This window comes from Bufo bufo, chromosome 4, assembly GCF_905171765.1.
Source record: "Bufo bufo chromosome 4, aBufBuf1.1, whole genome shotgun sequence".
Lineage (NCBI taxonomy): Eukaryota > Metazoa > Chordata > Amphibia > Anura > Bufonidae > Bufo > Bufo bufo.
The window spans coordinates 619,101,064-619,126,215 of record NC_053392.1 but is presented as its reverse complement, the minus strand read 5'-3'; the positions used below and the strand labels follow the sequence as shown (position 1 = coordinate 619,126,215).

Here is a 25,152-nt window from a genome sequence, read left to right as displayed (position 1 = left end):
TTTCATAGGACCATATGATATTATTGAGGTTATTAACCCGGTGTCTTTTAGAGTAAAACTACCCGACTCCCTTCGTATACATAATGTGTTTCATAAGTCTTTACTCAAGAGATATGTGTCACCAGTGCATTCCTTCTAAAAAACCTCCCCCAACTGTGGAGGTTGAAGGTCAGGAGGAATTCGTCATCTCTAGAATCATGGATGTTAGAAACTCCTTTCAATACCTGGTCCACTGGAAAGGTTTTGGACCTGAGGAGAGGTCCTGGGTACCGCTGTCTAGGATGCATGCTTCCGTTTCACCGGGAACACCCTGAGAAGCCCTGTCTGCGATTGTTGGGTTCAGGCAGCGGGCGTCTGTCCCCCTGCGCTGCCGGCGGTCCCCGTTCTCATGGCAGCCCGGACGCTCGCTGCGTCCGACTGCTCTTCTCAGCTCACGGCGTCTCCGTCGTCATGGTGACGGGGGATGCGGTACATCCGGCCGCACTCCTCCTGCAGGAGCGACCGGCATTCCCCGTCACTATAGGAACCAGGTGGGGCTGAGCGCCGAGCTAGGCACTCGGCTACTGTCAGGGAGGAAAGGTCATGTGACACTGGCCACATCACATGACCCCTTTCCTCCAATATTTAAACAGGCAACCTGCTGGCCACAGGTTGCCTGTGATTTAGTCTCTTGGGCAGTGTGTATTATATAGTATCATCTTACTTGACCTCTGGTATTTGACCTTAATTGTTTCCTGACCTCCCTTCTGCCTGCTCCCTTGTTACTGACGCTATCTCTAGGATTTAACCTCTGCTCATTCTCGGATTTGTCTCCTGCCTTCTCCCTTGTATTGACGTGACCTCCTGGACCTGACCTCGGCTAGTTGACCCGCCATTGCCTCTCCCATTACTGGGTACCTTTCTCTTGTCCCCTTCCCTGTCTGTCGGTTCGCCTACGTCTCGTATACCGCTCTTTGCCTTGCTTTCCGGTTCCTCTCTGTCTCTATCCTCTCTACTTTGCACTTACGTAGGGAAGGGACCATCGCCCAGTGGCGCCCCATCACCTAGGGTGGGTGGTGCAAGTAGGCAGGGACAGGGTTGAGGGTGGCAGTCAAGGGGGTGCACTTCCTCTCTACCTTCCTTACTCGTGATAGCCATGTACAGTTTACAGGGAGAGAGTAGCAATGTCTCTCCTTCTGCAGTCTGTCAGTACTGGGCAAGCTATTGATCAAATTCAAGCATGTCTCAAATGAAATCTGTTCCCAGATCTCTTCCACACGTTCTCAATGTTGGTGCATACTGGTCGACTCACTTTCTTGAGGATAGGTTATTAATATGGGAAACTGCACAACCATTTTAAGTTATAAAGAAGACATGATTAGGCAGCAGATTCCACAATGAAACTCCATATCTCTCACGTCTTACAATCTGAACATTACAATGGCTTCTCTTCTAAGTGAATTCTCTCATGTTTAGCAAGACTTGATTTCTGAATAAACGACTTCTCACATTTCCACATAAATATGGCAGTGAGTTCGGCAGTATCGAGCAACACTTGCTTGACAGGTGAAACATTTCACACATTCTGAACATGAAAATAGCTTCTCTATTGTGTGAGTTCTCTGACGTCTAACAATATTTGCTTTATACCAAAAGATTTATCGCATTCAAGAAATGAAAATGGCTTCTTTCCTAAGTAGGTTCTTAGATGTTTCACAAGATTTGATTTCTGGCTAAAACGTTTCCCACATTCTGCGCATTAAAATGGATTCCCTCTTGTGTGACTTCTTAGATGTTGTATAAGCAATGGTTTCACTCTAAAACACTTTCCACATTCTGAACATGGAAATGGCTTCTCCCCTGTGTGAGTTCTCTGATGGGCAACAAGACTTGATTTCCGACTAAAGCACTTTCCACATTCAAGACATGAAAATGACTTCTCCCCTGTGTGAGTTCTCTGATGTGTAACTAGAACAGATTTGTGACTAAAGCACTTTCCACATTCAAGACATGAAAATGACTTCTCCCCTGTGTGAGTTCTCTGATGTGTAACTAGAACGGATTTGTGACTAAAGTACTTTCCACATTCAAGACATGAAAATGACTTCTCCCCTGTATGAGTTCTCTGATGTGCAACAAGATTTGATTTCTGACTAAAGCACTTTCCACATTCAAGACATGAAAATGGCTTCTCCCCTGTGTGAGTTCTCTGATGTGTAACTAGAATGGATTTCTGACTAAAGTACTTTCCACATTCAAGACATGAAAATGACTTCTCCCCTGTATGAGTTCTCTGATGACGAATAAAATTTGATTGATCGTTAAAGCCTTTCCCACATTCTGGGCATGAATATGGGATCTCCCCTGTGTGAGTTCTCTGATGCTGAATAAAATTTGATTGCTTGTGAAAGCCTTTCCCACATTCAGGACATGAATAGCGCTTCTCCCCTGTGTGAGTTCTCTGATGTCTAACTAGAATGTATTTCATGCTAAAAGATTTTCCACATGTCAAGCATGAAAATGACCTGTTATCTCTGCAATTTCTCTCATCCAAAAAAAGATTAGATTTCTTTTTAAAACGTTTCTCACTAGAAAAAAAATTCCCACTTTTCTGTTTAGTTCTTGTTTTTCTAATCAGTAATTGCTTGGATAAAGGTTTCTTGTGACCAGCAGTATCAGTAGACAGATCTCTGCTGTGAAGGACTGAGGGTACATTAGGAGTTATTGAATCATCCTGTGTGGTATTGTTATTTTCTGCTTCATGATGGGAAGATAAATGGAGATGTTCATAGGAGTCGCTCATCCCGTCTTCCACTGGAAAATGAAACAAAATTATATTATTTTCACAGCTTTATTGAGACAATTGCAAGCCAGGAAAATGTGATCACTACCATCTTCAATAACCTGGAGCATCCCCTGCATAAACACACTGCCATAAACTTTTCCCCACTACATATTGGTGCAATGTGTCATTCTAAAACCACTGGTTGACTTGTTTCAGGATTGAGGGATCTCCTATCACTGGCAATTCCCTTTGCCCTTTTTGTCAGAAATAGGTGAAGCTCTATTCTCAGACTCAGGATTCCATAACGATCAAGATCTACCTCCTCTGATATTGGCTGCCTGGCCCTCCTTGGCAATTTCCTTCTTAACTGGATCCCATCAGTATAGAAATCCTTTGGTCTCCTCGGATCTGCAAAACTGCTCTCTCCCCGCACCTTCCTGTCACCACCACTTCTGTGAGAAGGTCTGACAGACGTCCTTTTCTACCTCTTGCATGATGTTCTTTGTTTTGGTTTCACTTTGTCATCTCATTTCCTTCGCCCAGGTGTCACCTATTTAGACTAATCCTCTTTCCTTTATATTCCCTCCCATACTGCCTCACTTTGCGGTTTATACTACTTCCTGGATTTGAAGTGTTCACTGCTGGAGACTTCTGTTGCTGCTTGTTCAGATAAGTCCTTTCATATATTGTGTTTACTTGCTGGCTTGATTCTAGGTGACCCTGACTCCCTCCGTATTAAGTGCAGGGAGCCGGTGATCGTGTCCCCTCACTATTTTAGGGTTTTCAGGTGTCATACAGTCTAGGTAAGAGGGCATGCAATCGTCTACCTCTGAGACCCTTGTATGTGCTTAGCAGTCAGGGTGAGCTCTTAGGGTTTTATAGGGGTCACCTTTATGTTCCTTAGTTTGGGATCAAGCCAGTCGGATGTTTATCCATAACTTCCAGCTATCTGCAACATCATCCGTGACACTTCCCCTGCTACCCTGCTGGGCTTCCTGCAACATCTCCTGTGATGCTGGCCTGTACTGAATGAAGACTAGTTTGGTAAAAGTACTTTACACATTTATTAATCTGACTGATAGCTTACATCCTGTACTACTGATCTTCCCTGCAAGGTGGGAACCTGTCTGAGAGAGCATATGGACAACCGGAGCACTCTGACTGGAGAAGGACCCCAGTATGTAGGGTCCACATACTACAGGTTCTTTGGCCTATCGTATCATGTGACCTTTATTCTGAATCAGCATTTACCCTCCAATCATTTTTGTATTTGTGACTGAATCTATTCACACTGTCACATTTTACTGGTGCCAATGAAGATCAAGGGGTATTATGGCATTACATTTATTCTTAATATTAATTGTATCATTAATAATGATGAAGAGGAGTTTTCTCTGAACTTCCTATCAATTGTCCCATTAATAAAGACATTTACAATCAAAAAGATTTATGAAAGATTTATGATTTACCATTCACAGTCACTGATATGGGTTTTTCAAGTCCACTCGTCGTTTCACCAGAACTTTCCTGCAAGATGAAAGATATGAGAAAAATATACCCCGCTGCTAGTTCTTCTTATGTCCAGGCAAAAATGAAACACTTCTACAAGACATGAATTCGGCTACTTTCACACCAGTGGTTTTGCTGGATCCGTCATGGATCAGCAAAAACACTTCCGTCATGATAATACAACCGTCTGCATCTAGATCCGGTTGTATTATCTTTAAAATAGCCATGACGGATCCGTCATGAACTCCATTGAAAGTCAATGGGGGACAGAACCGTTTTCTATTATGTCCAAGAAAACTGATCCGTCCCCATTGACTTATATTGTGCTGCTTGCAGTGTTATTCTGTTCGCGATGGGGATGCAACCAAACGGAACGGAATGCATTCTGGTGCTCTCCGTTTCGTTCAGTTTTGTCCCCATTGACAATGAATGGGGACAAAACGGAAGCATTTTACCCCCGCTATTGAGATCCTATGACGGATCTCAATAGGCGGAAAGGGCAGAAGTGAAAGTAGCCTTAGAGATGAGCGAATTTCTTTAAATTTGTTTTGGGTCCAATTCGAACGAATCACTCCAAGAAATTGATTTGGGTCTGAATCGATTCTACCTCAATTACAAGTGCTCCGATTGGCCTGAGAACTGGTATATCACACTCTAAGATCTCATAGGACACATATTATTTCTCTTGTGTTTCTTTTTTATTTTCTTCTTTCTTAGCTCTGTGTATATGGGCCGGCATCTGCCTCCAATATGGGACAATTATTGGAATGTTTTTCATTTTAAAAAGCATAACACATGCGACGGCACAGTGTCTTTTTAACCCTTTCACACAATTGGATGCATTATTGACAGTGTTAAGAAGCAGCCTGTTTAAAAAGACACTGTGCCGTCGCATGTGTTATGCTTTTTAAAAGTAAAAACATTACAATAGTTGTCCCGTATTGGAGGCAGATGCCTGCCCAAAAATTCTCCCTTTTTTGGGAGCAGCAGTGCAATGAGAAACCTCACAAAAATGGCAGGCAATGTGCAGCCATTTAGGGGTAGTAGTAATGGCACCAGGCGGAGCAGCAACTGCAGTACAGTATGGAACACCATGAACAGGCAGTAACATCACTGGGCTGATCATAAATAGCCAGGAATGGCAGATCTATTCATTGTCATCTGCTGGAAATGTGTGAAAATCCTCAAGGATCCATGTGCCTGAATTATTTTGACAAAGCTAATGTTTTGCAAACGCGTAGGACAATTTTGCCTGTTTGGGTGGGAAAATTCCACCTGCCATGAGGAAAACCTTCCCTGAAATGACACAAGAGGCTGGAAAACATAGTACTGTGATAGCAAACTTGGCTATTTCCAGCCACTGTTCCAATCTGCATTTCCAGAAGTCCATAGGGTCAGGGAACAGGGTGTGTGCCAGAGAAAGGGCATAGTCCAGGAACAACTGAACCTAGCTGTTCAGACAATGCATGTCCATTTACTGCATCAGGTTGGGGAAGCAGCTTCTGCTACATTTTGTAGCAGAGACAGCGGGAGAGTAATGACTTAAATTTTGATGAAGGAATGGAACTGCACTGCAATTACCACAACTAAGTGGTACAGCAGCAACTGCACTGCCAGCAACTTGGCCAAGTGGGAGTTCAGTTTGCACATAAGCTAATTGCTGGTTGCGAATAGATTTCTCATGGCCGCACATTCTGTTATCGATTTCTCATGATGGAACAAAAGACAAGGAGGAGTATGAGCAGGAGAAGAAGAAGCTGATGATGATAAGGTCACTGTACTGCTTGGGAATGTGGCCTGGCTGTCACAAAGGAGACTGGGAGAAAGAGGACAGACTTTATCGAATCCTGGCCAGTTCTATTTTCCCACTGGATTTGGTGATGCCGTCTCATGTGCTGCAATACAGCTCTGTTGCCAATGCTTGTGTTTAAATGTCAATGACATATTTTAATCCTGCAGATCAGTTTTGTGTCTTGGCCTTGTGGAGAAAAACAGCCATACATGAGTTGCTTGCACAGATATAGCGGCAGCCAAACTTGTTTTCAGTGGCATCACCAGTTCCCAAGCTCATCAAAATAGGAGTAGATCTGGCTCTGGCCATACATTGCCTCCACTCTTTATTGCAGCCACGCCATCACCCTTCTCCTCTGATGCCGCCCCCTCCTCAGCACACAGATCCCGATCCCATGTCCTGTCCACCACAAAATCATTATCCTCATAGTCCTAACCCTTCCTATCACTTTTTTTAGAAAGTGATATGTCATCATGGGATCCTTGCCCCCCCCTCCCCCCCCCCCCACCGATTCCCTGTTCTGGGTTTGCCCATTTGACCCAAGTCACACTGTTGCCACAGATACTATTGCTGTTACTGTCACTACTACTGCCATCACCACCAAAACAGCTATGCATTGGGTCCTCCGCCTCTGCCTGAACCTCCTCCTTATGGCAGTCCTAACTCTGACACTTTTCACACAAGTCATTAACAGGAAGACTATTTGGATTATCTTCCACAGCACATGGGGTTTTGTTGCTTCTTAGGAAACAAGAAGGTCCCTCATTAGAAGAGCGCAATTAAGAGACAGAGATGATGCAAATGAAAAGCTTCTCTGGAGCCGCGAGGAGGAGAGCAGGAGGAATGCTGTGACTCCTGGCTCAATGGCACATTGTCAGACTCAGAGGTGAAAATTGACATCAGCCTGATGTGACTGAGAGTAAAAGATCCAATCCACAAACTCATCGTCTTTGTCCTCTATAATATTCTGGCGCCTACTAGAAGCAAGGGAGAACTGTGGTCTGCTACTACTACTACTAGCCGGGCGGCTGGTGCTGCTAATACTGTTTGCACTACTACAGCCACCCACATTAGAATGCCCTCTTATAGTGTACCCTGTAGGGTTGCACCAGGTACCGAAGTCTTTATACTTTTTCAATAGTTTGGTACCTGATTCGATACCGGGATTGGCATTATTTTGCTATTGTGCAGCTTAGTATCGGTCACTTCTCATAAGCAGCTGCACAGTGGAGAAGAAGGGAGAACGTCCCTCACCCTCCCTATGCTGCGGTCAGCCACAGACACCAATAAAGTAACTGGGTGGCCCGATGGGGGAGTGCCAGGGAGAGAGAGACGAATAGGAGGGCAGGAGAGAGATAAACTCACCTTGGTCCTCAATGTTGATAGTAGAGATAAGCACTTTTTTTTTTTAAATTATTCGGACTGGTGCCGAATTTCCAAAAATGATTAGATCCAAATTTATTCATGACGAATCGCGTTAAAAAACTGCTATTTCCCGGCAGCAGAGAGCCTGTATATTGGTGTAGGACACTGTGCATTGCAGAAAGATGCATAGGGACTCCGCTGTGGTAGTGAAATAGTACTGTGAGTCAGGATGACACGCAGATGACAGGCGTCACTTCACATTTCACTTATTTGGTCAGTTACGGGGCCAAAACTGACCAAATAACTCAAGTGTGAACTCAGCCTTACAGGTCAAGGTTAGCGCCTGGGCGCCTGGTATGAAGAACCGTGCAGTGGCCCAAGATTCTACTATAGAGTGAAAGTGCGCACTCCTTTTACACTGTCATCAGCTGATTCCACAGATTTCTACAGAACCTGTTCTGTTATACACCGATACAAGTAGAGCCTGCTCCCCCCTCCCCTCCCCCCCGACAGAGTCGAGCGGGTGTCAGCAGTAAGTTTGTGTTGACGTCACTGGTTATTTTGCCGTTCTTCTGATCTGTCATAAGAGCAACCCCAAAAAAACGGATCCTGTCTGTGAAGCATCCTCTTTCACACGGTCAGCATTTGGTCAGTAATCCATCAGTATTGCTCCCATCAGTCTAGAAATCCTTTGATCTCCTCGTATCTGCAAAACTGCCCTCTCCGCCTACCTTCCCCTGCTACCCTGCTGGGCTTCCTGCAACATCTCCTGTGATGCTGGCCTGTACTGACCAAAGACTAGTTTGGTAAAAGTACTTTACACATTTACTTTTTTTTGCAGAGCCTCCCTCTTGTCTAAAAGGTTCACCTATTTTAAATGGCCTTTGATCGGTCTTTAGATAACTGCTACCTTTTGCTTATCATTAATAGTCTTGTGATATGAAATCATGAACCAATCCTGATGCAAAATAGGGACCATGTGATACAAGCCTTACAGCTGCTCCAAAGACGGGATCCGTTGTGTGTCTCATTTTTCCATCATTCTGACAGATCAGAAGAAGGGTAAAATAAATGGTGATGTCAATAAGGCCAAACAGGAAAAATAAAGGCCACGTCATAGAGTGGTGAGGTGGCAACAGCATGAGGGGTCCACACTGTGGCCCAGTCACAGAGTGGGGAGGTGGAGGGCAAAAGCAGTGGTGGTAACAGCACAAGATGGTGGGTGGCAGTAGGAGCGCATGGCAGCAGGCGGGTGGCAGCATCAGAATAGTGACTGAAGCAGGTAGTGGAGGAGGAGAGGGGAAGCAGGTGACAAAGTTTTGGTGTGGCACCGAGAATAATTTAGCCTGATGCATCAGGCACTGGTGTGTGGAAATCCTGGCTGATCCATGCCTGACTTATGTTCACAAAGGTCTGTCTCTCCACATTTTGGGTGAAAAGGCGAGTTCTCCTTGGGGTAACTATGGCCTCAGCCACACTAAACTGCCACTCTGATGCTACACTACTAGCCAGGCAGGTAAGCTTGTCGATGTGGGGTGGCAGGGTGCAGTCCAAGTAAGCCACTAGCTGTTGGTTCAGGTTCTGCTCCATGTCTTGCTGCTGCTGGTGGGTGGGTGGTTTCTTCAGTAGGTGTGTGAAGAACACTGCTCATCAGAGATTCTTGACTTAAGTTGCTGCTGATGGAGCTGGTACTGCTCCTGCCCACCCCCTCCAGCAGCCATAGTAGTGGAACATGACCAGAGGGCCCCCCAGTCAGAACTTCGTGAGGATGGGCGATGGCGTACATAGGCAGCGGCCAACTTACTACATAGGATGTCTCGATAGTAGTTTAGTTTATCCTCCCTCTCAGTGGTGGAAAAAAGGCCCCCATTTTGGACCGTTAGCGAGGGTCTAACATGGTGGAGAGCCAGTAGTTATCCCTCTGCTGAGTTGTGACATTTCGGCTATCACTACACAAGCAACTGAGCATGCATCGGGCCATTTGTGCAAGGGACTCGGAGGGACTCCCTGCCTCCATCTCCACTGCATACTGCCATTGTGTCTCGGGGTCATCTGCCTGGTCTCCTGTCACCTGTGCAGAAAAACCACCCATTTATGTATACATTGCTTGTGCATGAATGTGGCGCCACGTCGATTTATCAGCATCTTCTCCAGGACATGAAGCAGTGGAATGACGTTGTTCATCGCATAGTCCTCGCGACTGACAAATAAAGTGGCCTTTTCAAAGGGCCTAAGCAAACAGCAGGTGTCATGCATGAGCTGCCACTGGCTAATGTTGAAGTTACATAGTGGAGCACTCCTATCCACCTGCATCATTAGGAAATCATTTTCGGCCTTCCTCTGCTCATATAGTCAGTGCAACATGTGGAGGGTGGAGTTCCAACGGGTGGAAACATCACATATCAGCCGATGTTGAAGAACACCCTTCTGTGCAGGTTAAGAGTGTCTGAAGTGCATGCACAGTTTCCTGGCCATTTTCAGGATGTCTTGTAGATAGGTGGAAGACTTCGGGAACTGCTTTATAACCAGATTAAACACGTGTGCCAAGCAGGGCCCATGGCTTAGCCCTCCTTGACAGAGTGCTGACACGATGTTCTTCCCGTTATAGGAACTATAAAATAGTGTAAGAAAAATAGTAAAAATATATATTTTTTAAATACAAACCGGATTCCAAAAAAGTTGGGACACTAAACAAATTGTGAATAAAAACTGAATGCAATGATGTGGAGATGGCAAATGTCAATATTTTATTTGTAATAGAACGTAGATGACAGATCAAACGTTTAATCCGGGTAAATGTATCATTTTAAAGGAAAAATACGTTGATTCCAATTTTCACGGTGTCAACAAATCCCCAAAAAGTTGGGACAAGTAGCAATAAGAGGCTGGAAAAAGTAAATTTGAGCATAACGAAGAGCTGGAAGACCAATTAACACTAATTAGGTCAATTGGCAACATGATTGGGTATAAAAAGAGCTTCTCAGAGTGGCAGTGTCTCTCAGAAGCCAAGATGGGTAGAGGATCACCAATTCCCACAATGTTGCGCAGAAAGATAGTGGAGCAATATCAGAAAGGTGTTACCCAGCGAAAAATTGCAAAGACTTTGCATCTATCATCATCAACTGTGCATAACATCATCCGAAGATTCAGAGAATCTGGAACAATCTCTGTGCGTAAGGGTCAAGGCCGTAAAACCATACTGGATGCCCGTGATCTCCGGGCCCTTAAATGACACTGCACCACAAACAGGAATGCTACTGTAAAGGAAATCACAGAATGGGCTCAGGAATACTTCCAGAAACCATTGTCAGTGAACACAATCCACCGTGCCATCCGCCGTTGCCAGCTGAAACTCTACAGTGCAAAGAAGAAGCCATTTCTAAGCAAGATCCACAAGCTCAGGCGTTTTCACTGGGCCAGGGATCATTTAAAATGGAGTGTGGCAAAATGGAAGACTGTTCAGTGGTCAGACGAGTCACGATTCGAAGTTCTTTTTGGAAATCTGGGACGCCATGTCATCCGGACCAAAGAGGACAAGGACAACCCAAGTTGTTATCAACGCTCAGTTCAGAAGCCTGCATCTCTGATGGTATGGGGTTGCATGAGTGTGTGTGGCATGGGCAGCTTGCATGTCTGGAAAGGCACCATCAATGCAGAAAAATATATTCAGGTTCTAGAACAACATATGCTCCCATCCAGACGTCATCTCTTTCAGGGAAGACCCTGCATTTTTCAACAAGATAATGCCAGACCACATTCTGCATCAATCACAACATCATGGCTGCGTAGGAGAAGGATCCGGGTACTGAAATGGCCAGTCTGCAGTCCAGATCTTTCACCTATAGAGAACATTTGGCGCATCATAAAGAGGAAGGTGCAACAAAGAAGGCCCAAGACGATTGAACAGTTAGAGGCCTGTATTAGACAAGAATGGGAGAGCATTCCTATTTCTAAACTTGAGAAACTGGTCTCCTTGGTCCCCAGACGTCTGTTGAGTGTTGTAAGAAGAAGGGGAGATGCCACACAGTGGTGAAAATGGCCTTGTCCCAACTTTTTGGGGATTTGTTGACACCATGAAATTCTCATTCAACATATTTTTCCCTTAAAATGGTACATTTTCTCAGTTTAAACTTTTGTTCCGTGATTTATGTTCTATTCTGAATAAAATATTAGAAGTTGGCACCTCCACATCATTGCATTCAGTTTTTATTCACGATTTGTATAGTGTCCCAACTTTTTTGGAATCCGGTTTGTATAAAAATTCAAATCACCCCCCCTTTCCCCAGGTACTTTAAATAAAAATGTAAACAATAAAAAAAATATAATACACATCATGGGTATCGCCACATGCGAAAACGCCTGTACCATTAAAATTAAATATAAATTGATCAAAAAAGCCTTACACATCCCAGAATGGTATCAATGAAAAGCACAGATTGCCCCGCAAAAAATGAGCCCTCAAACATCTCCGTACACATACAGTGCCTTGCAAAAGTATTCACCCACCTTGACTTTTTTCATATTTTGTTACATTACAGCCTTAAGTTCAATGTTTTGTTAATCTGAATTTTATGTGATGGATCAGAACACAATAGTCTAAGTTGGTGAAGTGAAATGAGAAAAATATATAAATAAAACTTTTGTTTAGAAATAGAAAGCAGAAAATTGCCCTGTGCGTATGTATTCACCCCCTTTGCTAGAAAGCCCATAAAAAGCTCTGGTGCAACCAATTGCCTTCACAAGTCACATAATTAGTGAAATGATGTCACCTGTGTGCAATTTAAGTGTCACATGGTCTGTCATTACATATACACACCTATTTTGAAAGGCCCCAGAGGCTGCAACACCTAAGAAGGCATCACTAACCAAACACGCCCATAAAGACCAATGAACTCTCCAAACAAGTAAGGGACAATGTTGTTGAAAAATGCAAGTCAGGGTTAGGTTATAAAAAAATATCCAAATCTTTGATGATCCCCAGGAGCGCCATCAAATCTATCATAACGAAATGGAAAGAACATGGCACAACAGCAAACCTGCAAAGAGACGGCCGCCCACCAAAACTCACGGACCGGGCAAGGAGGGCATTAATCCGAGAGGCAGCACAGAGACCTAAGGTAACCCTGGAGGAGCTGCAGAGTTCATAGCAGAGACTGGAGGATCTGTACATAGGATGACAATAAGCCGTACGCCGGGGGGGGCGTGGTCTGTCTGCCGAGGTGCGCGGATGTAGTGTGCTGCAGCTCCGGAGATAGCACTTCAAACCAGCGACTTATACAGCGACTAATTCCACGGTGAACCACCCAAAGCTGGAGGGAACAGTCACGGAACCCTATCTGAGCATGACGGGGCGAAAAAAAAAGAGTGATGAAGCACCCGCAGCTGACGAAATTCTACTTCACCAGAGAAGCGGGAAGATCTCAAGAATAAGCCCTATAGAGTTGGGCTTTATCGCAGAGTGGCCAGAAGAAAGCCATTACTTTCAGATAAAAACAAAAAAGCATGTTGTGAGTTTGCAAAAAGGCCTGTGGGAGACTCCCAAAATGTATGGAGGAAAGTGCTCTGGTCTGATGAGACTAAAATTTAAAATTAAAACTTTTAAATTTTCAGCCATTAAAGAAAATGCTATGTCTGGTGCAAACCCAACACATCACATCACCCAAAGAACACCATCCCCACAGTGAAACATAGTGGTGGCAGCATCATGCTGGTGGGATGGGACTGGGAAACTGGTCAGAGTTGAGGAAAAGATGGATGGTGCTAAATACAGGGATATTCTTGAGCAAAACCTGTACGACTCTGTGCGTGATTTGAGGCTAGGACGGAGGTTCACCTTCCAGCAGGACAATGACCCCAAACACACAACTAAAGCAACACTTGAGTGGTTTAAGGGGAAACATGTAAATGTGTTGGAATGGCCGAGTCACAGTCCAGATCTCAATCCAATAGAAAATCTGTGGTCAGACTTAAAGATTGCTGTTCACAAGCACAAACCATCCAACGTGAAGGAGCTGGAGCAGTTTTGCAAGGAGGAATGGGCAAAAATCCCAGTGGTAAGATGTGGCAAGCTCATAGAGACTTATTCAAAGCGATTTGGAGCTGTGATTGCCGCAAAAGGTGGCTCTACAAAGTATTGACTTTAGGGGGGTGAATAGTTATGCACATTGACTTTTTCTGTTATTTTGTCCTATTTGTTGTTTGCTTCACAATAAAAATAAAAAAATCTTCATAGTTGTGGGCATGTGCTGTAAATTACATAGTAACATAGTAACATAGTACATAAGGCCGAAAAAAGACATTTGTCCATCCAGTTCGGCCTGTTATCCTGCAAGTTGATCCAGAGGAAGGCAAAAAACCCTGTGAGGTAGAAGCCAATTTTCTCCACTTTAGGGGAATAAAAAATTCCTTCCCGACTCCAATCAGGCATCAGAATAACTCCCTGGATCAACCAGAATAACTCCCTGGATCATCAGAATAACTCCCTGGCTCTAGTAGCTATAGCCTGTAATATTATTAAGCTCCAGAAACACATCCAGGCCCCTCTTGAATTCCTGTATTGTACTCACCATCACCACCTCCTCAGGCAGAGAGCTCCATAGTCTCACTGCTCTTACCGTAAAGAATCCTCCTCTATGTTTGTGTACAAACCTTCTTTCCTCCAGACGCAGAGGATGTCCCCTCGTCACAGTCCTGGGGATAAATAGCTGATGGGATAGATCTCTGTACTGACCCCTGATATATTAATACATATTAATTAGATCTCCCCTCAGTCGTCTTTTTTCTAAAGTGAATAACCCTAATTTTGATAATCTTTCAGGGTACTGTAGTTGCCACATTCCAGTTATTACTTTAGTTGCCCTCCTCTGAACCCTCTCCAGCTCTGCTATGTCTGCCTTGTTTACAGGAGCCCAGAACTATACACAGTACTCCATGTGTGGTCTGACTAGCGATTTGTAAAGTGGTAGGACTATGTTCATATCTGGGGAATCTATGCCCCTTCTGATGCAAACCATTATCTTATTGGCCTTGGCAGCAGCTGCCTGACACTGGTTTTTGCTGCTTAGTTTGCTGTTTATTAAAATTCCTAGATCCTTTTCCATGTCAGTGTTACCGAGTGTTTTACCATTTAGTATGTACGGGTGATTTGCATTTTTCCTTCCCATGTGCATAACTTTACATTTATCAGTGTTAAACCTCATCTGCCACTTATCTGCCCAAGCCTCCAATCTATCCAGATCCCTCTGTAGTAGTATACTGTCCTCATCAGTGTAAATTACTTTACACAGTTTAGTGTCATCTGCGAAAATTGATACTTTACTATGCAAGCCTTCTACAAGATCATTAATAAATATATTGAAGAGAATAGGGCCCAATACTGACCCCTGAGGTACTCCACTAGTGACAGTGACCCAATCTGAGTGTGTACCGTTAATAACCACCCTCTGTTTTCTATCACTCAGCCAGTTACTTACCCACATACAGATGTTTTCTCCCAGTCCGAGCATTCTCATTTTATATACTAACCTTTTATGTGGTACAGTGTCAAATGCTTTGGAGAAGTCCAGATATACGACATCCATTGATTCGCCGCTGTCAAGTCTAGAACTTACCTCCTCATAGAAACTGATTAAATTAGTCTGACATGACCGATCCCTCACGAAGCCATGCTGATATGGCGTTATTTTCTTATTTCCGTTGAGATGCTCTAATATAGCATCTCTCAGAAAACCTTTAAACAGTTTACCCACAACAGATGTTAAACTTACCGGCCTATAGTTTCCAGGCTCTGTTTTTGGCCCCTTTCTGAATATTGGCACCACATATGCCACGCGCCAATCCTGTGGGACATTCCCTGTCAGTATAGAGTCTGCAAATATCAGAAATAAGGGTCTGGCTATGACATTACTTAATTCCTTTAGGATACGGGGGTGTATGCCATCTGGTCCTGGTGATTTGTCTATTTTAATCTTTTTAAGTCGCTGATGTACTTCTTCCTGGGTCAGACAGGACACTTTTAATGGGGAATTTATTTTTGCATTCTGCATGTCATCTGACAATTTATTTTCCTCAGTGAATACATTGGAGAAAAAAATATTTAACAGCTTTGCTTTCTCCTCGTCGCTCTCTGCGACTCCCCCCTCATTACTCTTTAAAGGGCCAACACCTTCAGATTTATACTTTTTAACATTTATATAATTGAAGAACATTTTAGGGTTAGTTTTACTCTCTTTGGCAATTAATCTCTCGGTCTCTAGTTTGGCCGCTTTTATTTGTTTTTTACATGTTCTATTTTTTTCCTTATAGTTTTTCAGTGCTTCCGTGCTACCCTCCTGTTTTAGTGTTTTATATGCTTTCTTTTTGTCATTTATTGCTTTCTTTACAGTTCTATTTATCCACATTGGTTTCTTTTTGTTCCTTAACCTTTTATTACCATACGGTATGTACCTCTCACAATGAGTTTTTAGGATGTTTTTAAAGATATCCCATTTTGTGTCTGTATTTGTGAGTACTTTGTCCCAGTTAGTTTGGCCTATGGCCTCTCTTAGTTGGCTAAATTTAGCTTTTTTGAAGTTTGGTATTTTTGTTCCTCCCTGTAGAAACGCTCTTTTCAATGATAATTGAAAGGTTATTACTTTATGGTCACTATTTCCCAGGTGTCCCCCAACCTGCACGTCTGTTGTTCTGTCAGGTCTATTGGTTAATACTAAGTCTAGTATGGCCGTCCCTCTAGTCGGGTCCTGAACCAGTTGGGAGAGGTAATTGTCTTTGGTTATTGCCACGAACCTGTTTCCCTTATGAGATATACAAGTTTCAGTTTCCCAGTCTATATCTGGGTAGTTAAAGTCCCCCATAATAACCACCTCATTATGATTTGCCGCCTCGTCTATCTCGTTTAGTAGTAGATTTTCTGTGGACTCTGGTATATTAGGTGGTTTATAGTAAACTCCTATTAGTAATTTATTGTTGTTTTTAGCTCCATGTATCTCTACCCACAGTGACTCCACATGTTCATGTCCCTCACTTATATCTTCTCGGACTGTGGGCTTTAGACAGGACTTTATATAAAGGCAGACCCCTCCCCCTCTCCGGTTTTGACGATCCTTTCTAAACAGACTGTAACCTTGTACATTAACTGCCCAGTCATAGCTATCATCCAGCCATGTCTCAGTTATTCCCACTATGTCATAGTCCTCCTCACACATCACTAATTCCAGTTCACCAGTTTTATTAGTCAGACTTCTGGCATTAGTATACATACATTTGAGAGGTTTATGTATATTTTTTACCCTACACCTTTCCTTCTGAAATGTTCTAGTCCCTCCTTCCATTCCTCCCCCATTCTTATTACCTTGCCCCCCGTCTCTATCTGCACTATCTTCCCCTCCTATAACGTAATTACCCTCCCCCCCAGTCCCTAGTTTAAACACTCCTCCAACCTTCTAGCCATCTTTCTCCCCAGCACAGCTGCCCCTTCTTCATTGAGGTGCAACCCGTCCCTACGATAGAGCCTGTAGCCGATAGAAAAATCGGCCCAGTTCTCCAGGAACCCAAACCCCTCCTTCCTACACCAGTTCTTGAGCCACTTGTTAATCTCCCTAATCTCCCATTGCCTTTCTTGTGTGGCTCGTGGTACAGGCAGTATTTCGGAAAATACTACCTTTGAGGTCCTTGCCCTCAGCTTTTGACCTAAATCCCTGAAATCATTTTTAAGGACTCTCCACCTACCTCTAACTTTGTCATTCCGATATGGACCATGACCGCTGGATCGTCTCCAGCCCCTCCCAGTAATCTGTCAACCCGATCCACGATGTGTCGAACTCTAGCGCCAGGAAGACAGCACACTGTTCGGCGATCACGGTCTTTGTGACAGATTTCCCTATCTGTTCCCCTAATAATGGAGTCTCCCACTACCAGCACCTGTCTGGCCTGCCCTGCTCTCCTGGTTCCCTGCTTACTGGAGCTGACATTCCCCTGACTGGCAGAGGAAGTGTCTGGCTGCAGCAGTGCCGTCCCCGGACTGACATCCCCCTCATCTGCCAAACGTGCAAACTTGTTGGGGTGTGTCAGATCAGGGCTAGCCTCCCTGGCACTCTTCCCTCTACCCCGCTTTCTAACTTTTACCCAGCTAGCTACCTCACTTTCCTCAGCCTCCTCTCTGTCACCCTCCCCCTCATCTACCCCAAAGAGTGCTTGCTCGGTGAGAAGCAAACTCTTTTGCAAATTATCAATGCCTCTCAGTGTTGCAACTTGCCCATTTAGAGACTCGATCTGCGATTCCAAACGGGTAATTTGCTCACATCTAGAACAAAGATATACACCCTTGAACTCCTGTTCCAGGACTGCATACATCATGCAAGATGTGCACTGGGCTGCGTTGTAAATTGTGCAACACATACTAAATGGGGATTACAACAGTAAAAAAGTTAAACAGTATAAATGATTTAGATTTAGACCCTGTCTGCTGTAATAGAAGGACCAAAAAATTAAGCCAACAACACACAAGGAAATTATATCCAACCTTAGTTTCCAAACTCCTTTTCTTAAACTCCTTGTTTTTTAACTCCACTTAATAAGAAGCCACTTAGTAGAGCAAGCCTCAGAAAGAGCAGGCTCTGAAGAGTGTAAGTGGGTCAATTTATAGCACCTGGTTGCCCCGGGCACTCGCCTTAATTAAGCAGAGAGAAAAAAAAAACATGATGCGAATCCTCAAACAATCCATGTTAATTCCAGGTTGTGAGGCAACAAAGTATGAAAAAAGTCAAGGGGGCGACTACTGTTGCAAGGCACTATAACTACAAAAAAGTTATAGGGCTCAGTAAAGTATATGGAGATAAAAATAATAATAATAATAATAATAATTTTAAAAAATTCAGCATTACAATGCAGAAAAAACAATACACATCGTATCACCGTAATCTTTCTGACTTTGAGAATGAAAGTAACAGGTCAGTTATACGGTATGGGGAACGCCGTAAAAACAAAACCCATAAAACTGTTCCGGAATTGTGTTATTTTTCAAATTTCACCCCATTTAATTTTTTTACAAGCTCCGCACTACATCCTATGCATAAAGAGTGGAATTAGAAAATGCAACCTGTCATGGCATCACTGTATATCGAGATTACACGATACGGTTTCGTAACTGGTTGCCAAAACGTGATGTTATGCCCTCCCTGGCAGTACGTAAGGTCAGCCTGGCACAGTTTACACAGATACCTCTTGTCCGCATGGGCACAGGAAGGCACGCGGAGTGAGAGAGGGTGATTCACGTTACCTTCAGCATGATATAACACTCGCTCACAACCCTGACAAGCTGAGAGAGCCTTTTCATTGCCCCAGTGAAACAGATCACTGCCAGCCCGGAAGACTGTCACCAGTTCTTCGTTAGATATAAGCTTGGTCCTTTAACGGGATTATATCGGGTCAGGAACCAACCCTGACATAATGCAGAAACACAGACATAGGGATTTGTGGATCGAGATGCAGAACAGTGCAAGATTAATTTATATATTTAATTGCCTTAAGGGCACACTAGACACAACACTATATACAGTCGTTGCCAAAAGTTTTGAGAATTACATAAATATTGGAAATTGGAAAAGTTGCTGCTTAAGTTTTTATAATAGCAATTTGCATATACTCCAGAATGTTATGAAGAGTGATCATATGAATTGCATAGTCCTTCTTTGCCATGAAAATTAACTTAATCCCCAGAAAAACTTTCCACTGCATTTGATTGCTGTCATTAAAGGACCTGCTGAGATCATTTCAGTAATCGTCTTGTTAACTCAGGTGAGAATGTTGACGAGCACAAGGCTGGAGATCATTATGTCAGGCTGAATGGGTTAAAATGGCAGACTTGACATGTTAAAAGGAGGGTGTTGCTTGAAATCATTGCTCTTCCATTGTTAACCATGGTGACCTGCAAAGAAACGCGTGCAGCCATCATTGCGTTGCATAAAAATGGCTTCACAGGCAAGGATATTGTGGCTACTAAGATTGCACCTCAATCAACAATTTATAGGATCATCAAGAACTTCAAGGAAAGAGGTTCAATTCTTGGTAAGAAGGCTTCAGGGCGTCCAAGAAAGTCCAGCAAGCGCCAGGATCGTCTCCTAAAGAGGATTCAGCTGCGGGATCGGAGTGTCACCAGTGCAGAGCTTGCTCAGGAATGGCAGCAGGCAGGTGTGAGCGCATCTGCATGCACAGAGAGGCGAAGACTTTTGGAAGATGGCCTGGTGTCAAGAAGGGCAGCAAAGAAGCCACTTCTCTCCAAAAAAAACATCAGGGACAGATTGATCTTCTGCAGAAAGTATGGTGAATGGACTGCTGAGGACTGGGGCAAAGTCCTATTCTCCGATGAAGCCTCTTTCCGATTGTTTGGGACATCTGGAAAAAGGCTGGTCCGGAGAAGAAAAGGTGAGCATCCTGAGACCATTCATGTGTGGGGTTGCTTCTCATCCAAGGGAGTGGGCTCACTCACAATTTTGCCCAAAAACACAGCCATGAATAAAGAATGGTACCAAAACACCCTCCAACAGCAACTTCTTCCAACAATCCAACAACAGTTTGGTGAAGAACAATGCATTTTCCAGCACGATGGAGCACCGGGCCATAAGGCAAAAGTGATAACTAAGTGGCTCGGGGACCAAAACGTTGACATTTTGGGTCCATGGCCTGGAAACTCCCCAGATCTTAATCCCATTGAGAACTTGTGGTCAATCCTCAAGAGGCGGGTAGACAAACAAAAAACCACTAATTCTGACAAACTCCAAGAAGTGATTATGAAAGAATGGGTTGCTATCAGTCAGGAATTGGCCCAGAAGTTGATTGAGAGCATGCCCAGTCGAATTGCAGAGGTCCTGAAAAAGAAGGGCCAACACTGCAAATACTGACTCTTTGCATAAATGTCATCTAATTGTCGATAAAAGCCTTTGAAACGTATGAAGTGCGTGTAATTATATTTCACTACATCACAGAAACAACTGAAACAAAGATCTAAAAGCAGTTTAGCAGCAAACTTTATGAAAACTAATATTTGTGTCATTCTCAAAACTTTTGGCCACGACTGTACACACAGATATATACAATGGTCAGATGTGCAAATACAGATGGTACTATCAATTAGCAAATGAAAGTCAGTTCCCGGATAAAGGCGTAATACTTTAGCTGTGATGGTGAATGCTGTAGCCACACGGGGGCAGTGACATAAGCAGGTTTTCCAAGGTTCCTCCAAACACGTTACACGACATGACCCCCTTCAGAGAAGGACCAAGGCCTGTGATCTGCACAGGCATTTTAACCCTTAGTCAGTCACACCCTCCCTCCCCCTGTTTTGAAGCAGGGCCACCTGTGAAGCCCGATTTCCTCTGCCCAACTACCCCTCACTCTGAGCAGATGGCAGGCATTAAATCATCACTCCGCATATTCCTCACAGCCGGCCTTTACTTAACTTCAGCGGATCCACCGCCTGTCTAAATCTATGTCACCTCCCTTGCTGATATAGACTTAGGCATAGAAAATGACACATGAGACGCGCCAAAAAGTGGCGTATATCTGTTAGTAAATGAACCCCTGTGTGCTTCACATTAATAGTAATTAACCCCTTCATGTACCTCACATGTACCCCACCATGTTGCCCAGTATGTGAACAGTAAGTTGATGAGGTTACTACAAATGTGAGGCATATGGTTTATGAACCTAAACTTCCATGTGCCAATCATGTTCCTCATATAATGGGCAATCAATATTTTGCACACAAAAAAAACACGAAAAATACACATTAACTTGATATTGTGTATTTTTTGTGTTTTCTGTTGCATCGAATGGTATAGAGTATTGCAATACTTTTACTTGATATCAAACTCTAGTCTGCAGTAGTACTAATTGCCTCCTTATAGTTCTGCTAGTAGAGAAAAAAATAATGTTGCCTTATTTCTGCCAGTAGAAAAAAGTGTCCTCTTATATATACTCACATATATTTTGGTAAATAACTGACAAAGCTGCAATTAAACATCCCTCCCCTTCTACAAAAACACTGCACACTGGTATTGACAATATACAATAGCAAATCAATGCAGTAAAGCGCGTTGAATAAACGTGTAGATAGATGCAGTATAACACATTAAATAACTGGTATATTGATGCAGTAGTACAATACACTATATTAAACTGCACGGTATAATGATGCTATACAATACATTATATTAAACTTATACTGAAGCCCTCAAATAAGCTAAAATGTGGAATTACAATCAGTAGTTAAACTGAAACTATTTGGCAATTAACAGAGGTACATATAAACCTGCCCTGCTATGAACACACTGGTAAAATGTGCTGAGCAGCTTAACCCCTTTCTGACACAGAGATTTTTCATTTTTCACTCCCTGCCTTCCTGGGGCCATAACTTCTTTATTTTTTGTTCACAGAGCCACATGAGGGCTTGTTTTTTGTGGAACAAGTTGTACTTTCTAGTGGCACTATTTAATATTGTATACGATGTAGTGAGAAGCTAGAAAAAAAAAATTATGGAAGCATTAATTAGTACAGGAGGACTAGGGAGCGGTGAATACAGCTCTCCCCGCGCTAGCTCTGAACTCCCCGCTTCTTGGTCTTCTGCAGGCTCGGTGCGCTGTGCTGTGACCTGCGCACAGCGTGAGGATGTCGGCGTACTTTGTGACCTCGCACTGTGCAAAGTCGGGTCACAGCAAAGCAGGAAGAGCACTGAATCTCAGGAGGGGGTCCGGAACAGGAGAGGCGAGTTGATTTTTTATTATTTATTGTCTGATCTGAGGACTGATTAACTTGGAGGTTTTATTAACATGGCGGTCTGATTTGAGGTCTGAATGGGTGTGTTAGTAACATGGTGTCTGATCTGATGCCTGATTGGGGGTCTTATAAACATTGGGGGTCTGAGCTGAGGTCTGATAAAAAAATATTATTACTCTTCTTTTCCTCCTCTACAACCTAGATGCGTCTCATGGGCAGATGCGTCTTGTAAGTCGAATAATACTGCATACAGTTTATCAAATAGATAAACTACTACAGAATTATTTTTTTTAAAGTTAAAAAGTTACTTTCTTTTCATCTCCATGTCCTGACCCCATAACAATTTCAGTTATGTCTACGAAGCTGTGTAAGAGCTAATTTTTTGCGTTACAATCTGTAGCTTTTATGGATACAATTTAGTGGTATGGTTTTTTTCCATTACAACATTCGCAGTAAGGGATCAATATTTTTAGATTTAAATACTAGAGGTGTTATCGGATGCAGTGATGTCTATATGGGGTAAATAGGGTGATTAGAATTTTTGTAATTTAAAAAAAAAAATTTTGGCTCCTAACATGCAATCATTAGATTGCCTTTTATATTAAGTATTGGAATTTTAGCCATTACAGAATATAAAGATCAGTACATTACAATACATGCTGCCACCTGCATTGGAATATACAAGTAATAGTCCTAAAAGCCTTCTACAGCTTCTGGCCTATTACTACTATGGGACGCCTTTCCTGATTTCAGCCAGGGAAAAGTGTTCCTGCCCAGAAAGCGCGTGCTTCTGTTTTTTTTTTAACTCTTAGACGCCGCGGTCACATTTGAACACAGCATCTGAGGGGATTAATGTCTGTGAACGGCATTATCACTGATCACAGACATTAGCCCCGTATGTCTGCTGTATAGAACTGTAAGCACCCGGTGGCTCAGGCGCTTGTCCGGAGCAGACACCATCTTTAGAGACCAGACATCCGCCGTACTTGTATGGCGGATGTCCGGAAAGAGTTAAATGGGACAGTTTAGGGGCCATTTTGTTGCTGACAAGTTCCATTTAATTACCATTTGCAAACAATAATAACATGAAATACAGAGTACAGTATACTCCACTGCTGCTGGGGGAGGTCAGTAGAAAGCTCCATTACATCAGTCTATAGAGGATTTGTAGAAACCTCAGCTTCACCTACCTGATGATCCAGTGGGATATTTGGTTTCTCCTCTGGACAGTCCTGGGAATACTGAGGACTGGGACATCTCTCTGGTGGATTTCTCTGACTGGATCCATCTGTAGGAAAACACACAGCGACTGAATACATTGTCTATATCCAATGATAAGTGAATCTGTGATGCCGGCCGGTCCGTGGCTGCTGACATCTCCTTGTTCCTTGAAGGCCGTTGGAGCGTTTACCCAATTCCCTGCTCCGGTGGTCCATACCTGTTGACATTTCATTGTTCTGTCCACAGCGTGCTGATCTGTGGCCAGCTCTTGGCCTGCAGTGGCTTTGTCCGCCTGTAGGACATGTGCTTCTTCTGGTTCTTAAAGGCCCAGCATGTGTGGCCCTAATCTGTCCACTCTATGGCTAGCCTCCCTGGGATATTTAAGGCACCATTCCCTGTAGAATGGTGCCTGAGTAAGAGGTTCTAGTTGCTAGTTTCCTACCAAAGAGATCCACTCTTGAATTCAGTTACACATTTAGACTGCTTTCAGACGAGCGAGCGTGATGCTGCGGACTCACATCGCAGCACCCGTCCTGAACCTCCAGCACTGCCAGGGTCGCATAGCATTATATTGATTTACGATGCTATGTAACCCTTAGAGGTCTGGAATGTATTGGATAAGACTGACATAATGCTGTCAGTGTTATCCAATACGTTCCAGAACTGTAAGCGTTACATAGCATCAGAAATAAGTATAATATGACCTCGGCAGTGCTGGGAAGTCAGGACGGGTGCTGTGCTGCGAGTCCGAAGGGTGACACTTGCTCATCTGAAAGCGGCCTCACCTCTGCCTGTTAACTGTATTTCACTTATTGCTGTCTGATCTGACCTCTGCCTGTTTCTAGTATTAACCCTGTGCTGCCTACTCTGATCTTTGCACTGTTTACTGCATTGCACAAACGCTCCCTGTCTTTGCTTGTCTTGTGGCTACAGTTCTGACTGATCTCTTGGTGCTTTTCATTAGTATCTCTTGATCCCAGTGGGTCAGCAGCCACTGAACAGAGACTACTTCCAAAGGTAGTGGCCTGGTGGTTCCCCTGCAGTGATGTCCATATGGATTAAAGAGTAAGGACTGGGGGGACTGGGGGGGGGGGGGTAATCTAGCTGCTCCTTTAGAAGTAGCCCCAGCCAAATCTGTGGCACAGCACATCTACATCCGCACTCTAATTCAAAACTGTTCTCCCCTCTACAGTCATGGAAGGTCTCCTCTTACCCGGTGATGTGAGGGACTGGTGATTCTCCTTCAAGAATTCCTTGTACAGATCCTTTTGTCCTTCTAAATACTCCCACTCCTCCATGGAGAAATAGACAGCAACATCCTGACACCTTATAGGAACCTGACAACACAAGGACATTACCAGACCCCTCCCTTGGCGTTATTGTATAATGTCCCAGCATTCCCAGCAGCACTCACCTCTCCGCACAGCAGCTCAGTGATCCTGGTGGTAAGTTCTAGGATCTGCTCATGCATCAGGGAATGAGGTGGAGGCTCGGTGATGGGGATCTGGGTCCTGCTCCGTCCTCCTGACACACGGGGTGTCACACACTCACCAGATGACTTCTTCACTACTGTGTAATCCTGTGTATGGGGAGACGCTGATCACTACAGAGATTCTAAGAGTCCTTCATCTTTCCAGACATTTCCCTGGTTTATTACTAGAGATAAGAGTGATGTCACGTGAGACTCTCACCTCTCCAGTTATCAAGGAGATGATCTCCAGGGTGAGGTCTA

At 43.7% G+C, this 25,152-nt stretch overlaps 1 protein-coding gene across 2 annotated transcripts; it reads right to left on the bottom strand.

Moving 5' to 3' along the window:
- Positions 1 to 830: 830 nt before the first annotated feature.
- On the bottom strand, positions 831 to 24,721 carry LOC120999709 (oocyte zinc finger protein XlCOF6.1-like). 2 transcript variants are annotated; one of them, XM_040430730.1, is made up of 4 exons: positions 24,634 to 24,721; positions 23,390 to 23,487; positions 4,234 to 4,291; positions 831 to 2,793 (listed from the first exon to the last, which is right to left on the bottom strand). In XM_040430730.1, the coding sequence occupies exons 1-4, from the start codon at positions 24,716 to 24,718 to the stop codon at positions 1,739 to 1,741; spliced, it is 1,296 nt and encodes a 431-aa protein (XP_040286664.1). In that variant the 5' UTR covers positions 24,719 to 24,721; the 3' UTR covers positions 831 to 1,738. The 2 variants fall into 2 exon arrangements, with proteins under 2 accessions (XP_040286664.1, XP_040286665.1); XM_040430731.1 differs by lacking the exon at positions 24,634 to 24,721 and adding an exon at positions 23,611 to 23,766.
- Between the last annotated feature and the right edge of the window lie 431 nt (positions 24,722 to 25,152).

Excerpts from the sequence above, each read along its gene's own strand:
- LOC120999709 (XM_040430730.1), bottom strand. The coding sequence starts at position 24,718 with ATGGAGGAGTGGGAGTATTTAGAAGGACAAAAGGATCTGTACAAGGAA. Across the intron at positions 23,488-24,633 it reads CCAGTCCCTCACATCACCGG|ATGGATCCAGTCAGAGAAAT; the intron begins GTAAGAGGAGAC and ends GTTTTCCTACAG. Across the intron at positions 2,794-4,233 it reads CATATCAGTGACTGTGAATG|TGGAAGACGGGATGAGCGAC; the intron begins GTAAATCATAAA and ends TTCATTTTCCAG.